This window comes from Hemicordylus capensis, chromosome 6, assembly GCF_027244095.1.
Source record: "Hemicordylus capensis ecotype Gifberg chromosome 6, rHemCap1.1.pri, whole genome shotgun sequence".
In the NCBI taxonomy this organism is placed as follows: domain Eukaryota; kingdom Metazoa; phylum Chordata; class Lepidosauria; order Squamata; family Cordylidae; genus Hemicordylus; species Hemicordylus capensis.
In genome coordinates, this window is record NC_069662.1 from 8,759,548 (window position 1) to 8,768,387 (window position 8,840).

General features: G+C 43.8%; 1 protein-coding gene across 1 annotated transcript; it reads right to left on the reverse strand.

Moving 5' to 3' along the window:
- Positions 1-1,108: 1,108 nt before the first annotated feature.
- Positions 1,109-5,263, reverse strand: LOC128330778 (putative olfactory receptor 10D4). The gene is made up of 2 exons (XM_053264099.1): positions 4,357-5,263; positions 1,109-1,134 (listed from the first exon to the last, which is right to left on the reverse strand). The coding sequence occupies exons 1-2, from the start codon at positions 5,261-5,263 to the stop codon at positions 1,109-1,111; spliced, it is 933 nt and encodes a 310-aa protein (XP_053120074.1).
- Between the last annotated feature and the right edge of the window lie 3,577 nt (positions 5,264-8,840).

The window sequence follows — 8,840 nt, forward strand, 5'->3', positions numbered from 1 at the left end:
GCTGAAATGCAGTATATAAATATTTGTCGTATTGGTATCTACTGTATTGTCAATGATCTACAGCCAATACATAACTAATTGTCCAGTGCTGAACTATAATTTATCAAGGGGGGGGGGGGTCCACGGTACCACAAGGAGAAAAACAAAAACAAACCATGAACAAAATGAAAACCAATCGAATAGGCAATTAAATAGAAATGGGATTTAATCAATTAATGTGCTAAATGTAATATAGGATATACCAAAAACAGTATATATGCAGAAAATGTATGACTGAAATATACTATACAAAAAACCAGCCAGGTAGATGTCTACAGACAGCATGTATGAATGATAGAATACAATACACAGAAACAGATGATAAATAATAAACTCCCATTAGGAGCCCAGAGTCTGTTGGCATCAATATGTGGCTCTGAAATAGCTCACGTTCCCAATAGCAAATCTTGTTCTCCCAGTGTGAATACATGCATCCAATATGTTCATAAACCCTCGGAACGGGAAAACAAAGGCACTCTACTGTGTCTGGTGGTTGGGAGCGATGATTAGGGATGTAATCGATTGTACTCAAAGTCTCAGAAGTGGAGAGCAGGGAAACAATACATGCTGTGTACTCTGCTGGATGACGACTGAAGAGACTAGAAAAGGCACTACAGCTGCCCCAGGATAAATAGCTGTTTCACTGGATGCTTCTTCAGGAGCACATTTCATCAGTCTCAATTGATATGCAGGCTAAGAACATAGTAACATTCAATAATGTTCCTCCAAGCAAGTAGAAGCCTGAAAGCATACACAGTGTGATGCGATGCTTGGGAACGAGACGTTTCAAGTATATACCTGCAGCTTGAAGTCAGGACCTACAAGTTCATAAACAATTCTCCCTTTGCCGTTATCCTGCACTCACTCACCTTTATGTACAGGAATTTGGCAGATGCTGCTTGAAATTCCAGACCATTGCGTTTAAGATATAGGAAGACAAAAAGTCTCTTTTTCCTATATTTGGGCGACTCTGCCTAAAGACAGAGTGGCAGCAAGGCAGGACTTGAACTCAGAACCTGCAGGTTCATAAAGCACTGCCTTTGATGTTATCCTACAATACAGCAGTTCCTCACACTTTTGACAAGGTACTCTTCTCTGATGGCCAGCCCATCACAGAACTGTAGTCATCAGAATTCATAACTCTCCCACCACCCACCCCACCCAGTGGCTGTTGTGAGAGTCTGTCACGGGTTGCATAGGCAACTCAATGTGATGCAGTGACACTTAGGCAAAATGGATTTAATAACCCATTCTCTTAGCCATCCGGTAGGTAGGTTTTATTGTATTTTTCTGCACATGACAGACAGAGGCAATGCTTGCTCAGAAACAAGGTTTATCTGTGACAGCCTCTGCAAGAACGTCATAACATCCAGCTATAGGAAAGGGGTGGGTCATTAATTCTAGAAAGGTTTAGTTGTGCCCAATCTGTAACTATCTTTTTAGAACTGTTTAGGCACGCCACTGCAGCATGATCAGTACTACCAATGAAACTGCTGGTATTGAAATGTGAATGGGTACTGAAAATGTATAGCCAACTCCGTCACAAAATATTACCCACCAGAAAAACTTATCCCATTATTGAAATATGAACAGGTACTTATGGTCTAGTCCATCATAAAACACTGCCCATCAGAAAAGCTTACCCAGTACTAAAATCTGGCAATGTAATGGAAAATTATGGTCTAGTCCATCATAAAACATTACCCATCAGAAAAGCTTGCCAGATATTGAAATATGACAGAATAATAAATAATACTGGACTAGTTGATCATAAAAAAATAACCCATTAGAAAAGCTTGCCCTAGTTCTGAAATGTGAATGGGGACTGGAAATTTTCAGTCTCAGCCATAATAAAACATTATCCAACAGAAAAGCTTGTGCCAGTACTGAAATGTGAATAGATACTGAAAATGTTTAGTCTAGTCTATCATAAAATGTTACTAATCAGAAAAGCTTACCCCACTATAGAAATGTAAATGGATACTGACCATTTCAATCTAGTTCATCATAAAACATCAACCATCAGAAAAACTTACCCTGGTACTGAAATTGAACAGAGTAATGAAAAATTATGGTCCATCAGAAAATGTTACCCATCAGAAAAGCTTGCACCCGTACTGAAATCTGACACAGTGATGAGAAATTATGGTCTACTCCCTAATAGAACATTACTGCAGCATTGAAATCTGATCGGGTAAGAGAAAATTATATTCTTGTCCATCAGAAAACATTACCTGGTAAGTGAATCTGACAGGGTAAGTCAAAATAACATCACACCCACACTAGGAAAAGTGCAGCACTGGGCAGAGGTCAGCACAGTAGAAAATGGCTGTCATGCTGAAGTTTTCCCCCCCTTTTCTTTTTTTGCCCAAGTGGCCCCTGCTTAAAAAAAATACTGAAGATCATTGTCATGGGCTCTTTAATAACGTCAGGTGAATACTCCGATATCAGAAGACAGCTAGAGCAATTCTGACTCCTTATGTGAACCTCAAGCAGCAACATTCATGGTGGCATCCATCACAAGTCTATTATATCAGCTTAAAGGAGATCTGGTCCTTTTTGCTCCATGAAGCCAAATCCACTGTGTGTTTGTCTGCAAAACTCCTAACTCACACTTAAAGTGATAGCTGAATCAGGTTAAATAATGTTAATTAGGGATGTGCAAATCGATTCAAACTTGAATCAATTCAACTCAAATATGGGTGATTCTAGTGATTCAAATTTGAATCGAATCACCCCTTAAAATGGCAATTTGATTTGAATTCAAAATCACTTTTTGAAATTGATTTGAATTCACTTTGGCAGTCATTTGTCACATTTTTAAAATCATTCAAGCCCCCTGATTGGTTTTTTAAAGGTGCCAAAGAAGGGCCGAACTGAATTTGAATTGAATTTTCTTACCAAATTTGAATGTGATTTGAATTCAAAATGAATATTTGGAATTCAATTCAAATTTGAAATAAATTTTTAAAAATCATTTTGTGTACATTTCTAATGTTAATGTTTCTGTGGTGAATTGTTGCTTGGTAGATGGTTACATTTTATATCTGTTCTCTGGATGAACTGGAGCAGATACATGGCAAATTAGTGAAGTGTTTGTTTACTTGGCCAGCTGATTGTACAGACAGTAACTCTGGTTTTTTAAAAAATCTATGTGTTTGGTGACATCCCGAATAGACCAATGGAAGACCTCCACAAGGTAAGGTGCTGGTCAATCAGCTGGAAGAGTTACACTTGGACTATGATTGGTTAGATCTGGCTGAAGATTCCAAAGGGAGGGGGTTGTCTGGAGTTCAGTGCCTCGGGAGTGAGGCTCAGGAGGTGCAGGGGGAAATCAGAGAAGAGAGCATGAGGGCAGACGCATTGGATCAGATCTGTGGGGAAGACTGAGGGGGAGGAGATTGTGTGGCTCCATTCAAGATTCAGCATCTCCAGGAGGAGAAATACAGCCCTGACTCTATTTCCACAGTATCAGAATTACTCCCAGATGATGTTCCTGTTCTTTCTGGGGGAGCGTAATCCCATCCAGAACAGGCAGGTCTAAACCACTTCCTAAGTTCTGACTTCCCACAATGAATATCTCCATCTTGTTTGGCTTCAACTTCTGTTGAAGTCTTGTTTGGCTTCAACTTGTTTGTCTTGTTCTGTTCTCCCTCATCCAGCCCATTACCGATTCCAGGCAGGCATTTAGAGGGGTTACACCACCGATTCCTCATGAAACTCATATGGAGAAATAGATTTGGGCATCATCAGCATATTGCTAACACCCTGCACCAAATCTCCTGATTATCAGCCCCAGAAGTTTCATGCAGATGTTAAAAAGCACTGGAGACAGAATGGAGCCCTGCGGGACTCCATACAGTAGCTCTCACTTTGAAGAGCAACAACAGTCTCCAAGCAACACCCTGCTGGGATCTACCCAAAAGGTATGAATGGCCCACCACAAAGCAGAACCTCCCACTCCCAACCCCATCAGGCCAGAAAGATATCATGGTCAATGGTATGCAAGCCACCAAAAGTCCCAAGAGGACCAACAGAGTCACCCGTCCCCTGTCAATTCCTAATTGGGGATCATCCAACAGGCTGACCCAGGCAGCCTCCATCCCACATCCTGCCCGAAAACCAGTTTGAAATGGGTCCAGATAATCTGGCAGTAAAGGTGGTTTGCCTACTCTTACAACTGCTCAACTCTGTGCCTTATTTTACCAAAGTGGGGGTGCAATAGCAACATATTATTCTATCATGCCATGGAGATGGGAAGACACAGATGATGTTCTGTGTCCAGTTTTCTTGCTGGTTTTCAGGAAAGGATCTAGCTACCTTTCATCCTTCTAAATGCTGCCTGAACCTCCTTGTTTCGCAGAGTGTAGATCATTGGATTCAACATGGGGGTGACCACATTGCAGAAAATCTGGATAGGGGTGGCTAACACATCACTCAGGGATGGTTGAGTGTAGAGCAGCGCACAAGGCCCAAAGAAGAAGCAAACGACGGTCAGATGCGACGCGCAAGTAGAAGCTGCCTTGCGTCGGCTTTCCGCTGAGCGCATCTTCAGCACGGAGATGGCGATTCTGACATAGGATGTGAGGATGAGGCAGAAGCAGGCCATCGGCACCACCCCAATGTTGGTGAAGCTCACTGTCTCAATGATGTAGGTGTCTGCACAAGCCAGCTTGACCACTGGGAAAATGTCACACAAGAAATAGTCCACCTCATTGGAGCCACAGTACGGCAAGGTGAAGGTCAAGCTGGTCAAGATGGTGGCATGGAATGAGCTGGTGAACCATGTGCCGGCAGCCAAAAGGGCGCACACTTTCTGGTTCATGATGATGGTGTATCTCAGTGGATGGCAGATGGCTGCATACCGGTCATAGGCCATGACTGTGTAGAGAAGGCACTCGGTGCTGCCCAGGAAGTGGTAGAAGAAGACCTGGCACATGCAACCACCCAAGGAGATGGTTCTGCTCCCTGCCCAGAGATTGGCCAGGAACTTTGGTGTGCTGATGGAGGAGAAGCCAAGGTCTACCAGAGAGAGATTGCAGAGGAACCAGTACATGGGTGTATGGAGGCGTACATCGGAGATCACTGCAGAGAGGAGGAGCAGGTTACCAAGCAAGGTGACCAGGTAGAAGGATAAAAAGACAGCAAAGAGGATATTATGGATGCCTTCTGTGTTGGGAATTCCAAGGAGAATGAATTCCAGGATCACTGTGTGGTTTGGCATTTCAGAGCCAGTCAACACATTCCTAAGGGGTATAAGAAAAGCACAATCTTGGTGTTTTTTTTAAAAAAACTTTAAAGGCAGATAACTTATTTAGTCATTGCTGGACTCCTTCCAGCATCATGCCTGGAGGCGGTGATGGGCTGGATGAGAGATAACAAACTGAGCATGAATCCAGATAAGACTAAGGTACTTATTGTGTGTGGTCAGAACTCAGGAGATGATTTTTATATTCCCCAGAAGGAACAGATACGCAGTCTGGGGAGTGCTTCTGGATCCACACCTCTCCCTGGTCTCCCAGGTTGAGGTGATGGCCAGAGGTGCTTTCTATCAGCTTCGACTGATACACCAGCTGTATCCATTTCTTGAGATAAACAACCTCAGTACAGTGGTACATCTGCTGGTAACCTCCAGGCTTGACAACTGCAATGCACTCTTTGTGGGGCTGCCTTTGTATGTGGGAAACTGCAGTTGGTCCAGAATAGGGTAGCCAGGTTAGTAATCTCAGAGAGACCATATCACTCCAGTATTGAAAGAGCTACACTGGCTGCCGATACATTTCCGGGCTAATGCCAAGGCTCTTTTAGCTTGGGAACCATGATGGAATATAGATAACTTGCAGGTCTCAGCAGAGGAGAACCACTGCTAAGAAAAACATCTCTTGATAAACTGGCTATATCCTCTTGGAGATATAGATCTATCAAACCTTTTTCATAGCCCATTGACAATAAAACCTCACTTGAAAACCCAGGATAGGGCAACTTAAGCTCCAGTGCTTTTTTCCAACTTGACTTAAAATTATCAATTAATATCAGTGGAACTAGGCCAGCTGACCAAGGGGGCGAGTGCATATGTACACCACCCATGAACCTCCTGGATCTTTTTCACAAGTCAGTCCTCAGACATCTATGCAATCTAGACATGGGATTAAAATCATCATAATAAAAATAATTCCAGGATCAACCCTGTTGTAAAAAAAATACCATACTGCAAAAGGTCCCCGATGCATCCTAAAATGAGGAGAGACTTGGGCTCAATTCCTGCTTCTGCCATTAACACACTCTATGGCCTTGGGTATGTTTCTCTGGCTGACATCCAGACTAATGTAGTGCTTGCTCAAGGAACAAAATTGTGCTAGCGCAGGAAGATTGCATAGCTGCACAAAGCTCAAAATTATACAGGCTACAGCATCTGGGGCTCTTTACCTTGGAAAAGAGGAGACTAAGGGGAGACATAATCAAAGTGTATAAAATTATGCATGGAGTGGGGAGGGTGGACAGAAAGAAAATTTTCTCCCTCTCTCACAACACTAGAACCAGGGGTCACCCCATGAAATTGAAGGTTGGGAAATTTAGGACCGAGAAGAGGAAGTACTTTTTCAGACCGTGCATAATTAATCTATGGAATTCCTTGCCATGGGATGTGGTGATGGCCACCAGCTCGGATGGCTTTAAAAGGGGCTTAGACAGATTCATGGAGGACAGGTCTATCAATGGCTATTAGTTTGGTGGCTGTGGGCCATCTCTAGCCTCAGAGGCACGATGCCTTTCAATACCAGTTGCAGGGGACCAACAGCAGGGGAGAGGGCATGCACATACCTCTTGCCTGTGGGTTCCTCGGAGGCATCTGGTGGGCCACTGTGTGAAACAGGATGCTGGACTAAATGGGCCTTGTGCCTGATCCAGCAGGGCTGTTCTTATATTATGTTCTTATGTACTCTTGTCCTATTTTATGACATTCCGCTGCAAAACGTATGAGATATTTCACAGGCTTCACACTTCATTGCACTAGTGCAGGAGTTCCCAACCAGATGTTGCTGAACTACAACTCCCATCATCCCCAGCTACAACTTATTGTGGATGTGGGTGATGGGAATTGTAGTTCAGAAACCACTGGAGTACCGCTGGTTGGGAACCCTTGTCCTAGTGCAAAGATCTAGTGCAATGCTAGACTGAGCATCACTAACAAGCATGACAGCCTTGCAAGTTTGACTCATTTGCACCAATGCAAATGGATATCGGCCACTACCTTGTCTTTGGGTCCTCAATCTATAAAATGGCAAGGGCAGCAGCACGCCTCAAAGGGTTGGTTGTAAGGGTGAACCCCGTTATTTTAAAGGTCTGTGCATGTTACAAGTTCTGTATAAATGATAAGCCACTATAGTAGCCAGAGCAAAAGTTTGCCTTTAATATGGTGTAGATATAAAAACAGACATTGAGCACCAAAGAGAACACAGAACCAAAGAGGAGAAGGTGGAGAAAAAAGATGTTCTCTTACACTGTTGATGCAGAAAAGAGGGAGCAACTACATGGTGGGATGTTGGTTCTTTACTCTCAGGGTCGTTCTTTTTGCTGATGCCAGATCACATCATCCTCGCCCAAGATGTGCCTCTGAATCTGAAGGAAAACTTGGATTGCCTGGCCTGAGAGGACACGTTTCTTCTCACTGCTCCATAAAGGCTCTGTGCCACCCCCAAAGCTGTTCAGCATCAATGCAGATCTGTTGCCATACAGAAGAAGCAAGTCTGAAGGGCATTAATCTTGGAGGAAGCATTTATGTGTCTTCTGCATCTTTGGGTAGGGAATTAAGACCCTGGAGAAATTCTAGCTTTCCTGTCTCGGGGTAGAAGTCAGTGACGAATTAGCCAAGATAGTTACATCAGTTGTTTTGATCAGTTAATGAGCAAACTACAAAGAGTGAAAGAGTGGGTCATGGAATAAATTCCCTTGGAATACTGTGTCCCATTCTAAGCACTGCATTTTAGGAAGGATGTTGATGAACAGGAATTGGTTTAGGGGAAGGTAACAAAAATGGCGAGAGGCCAAGAAAGCAAGTCCTATAAGGAACAGTTGAAAGAGGTGGGTATATTTAACCTGGGTGCTTTCCAGATTAGCCACTCATTCAGGCAAAACGCAGTCAAAACTTAAAACCTGCAGGGGGAGCAATCTCATTGAAAATAATAACCTGGAAAAGCAACACCTTTTTTACCCCGGATAAATGACATCATAGCACTAAATCTCAGTGATTAAATTCGAAACAAGTCATCCGAAATATGAACGGCACCCTGTGGTCAGCAGGGACTGCAGGGTCATGACACAGGAAGTGTGTAGGCACACTTCAGAGATACGTCCTGACCCCATTCTAGGGTCTAATCTGGAAAGCACCCTGGAGAAGAGAAGACTAAGAGGGGAGATGTTGGCCATCTTCAAATGTCTGAAGAGCTGTTACGTAGGAGCGAACGTGTTCTCTGACACTCCCGAGGGAAGAACTTGAACCAACAGGAGAGCTGGTCTTGTGGCAGTAATCATGAATTGTCCCCTTTGTTAAGCAGGAAGGCTCTTCATAGGATCAATGTGTAGAGCCGAAACACGGTCTGCGAGGACCCGCTCTCCCCGCAGATATTCGGGAGCCCTCCCTGGATGGCCGGATCGGCCTCCAAGATCATTACTGGCTCTGTCATGGAGCTAGTTGGGGCGACGGGGTTCGAGGGAGTCCCATAAGGCACCATGCCTTTTGGGGAGCCTCCCAATGCCAGAAGGATTGTTGTAGCCTCCTGTTGGGAGGCTATTAATGAGTCAGT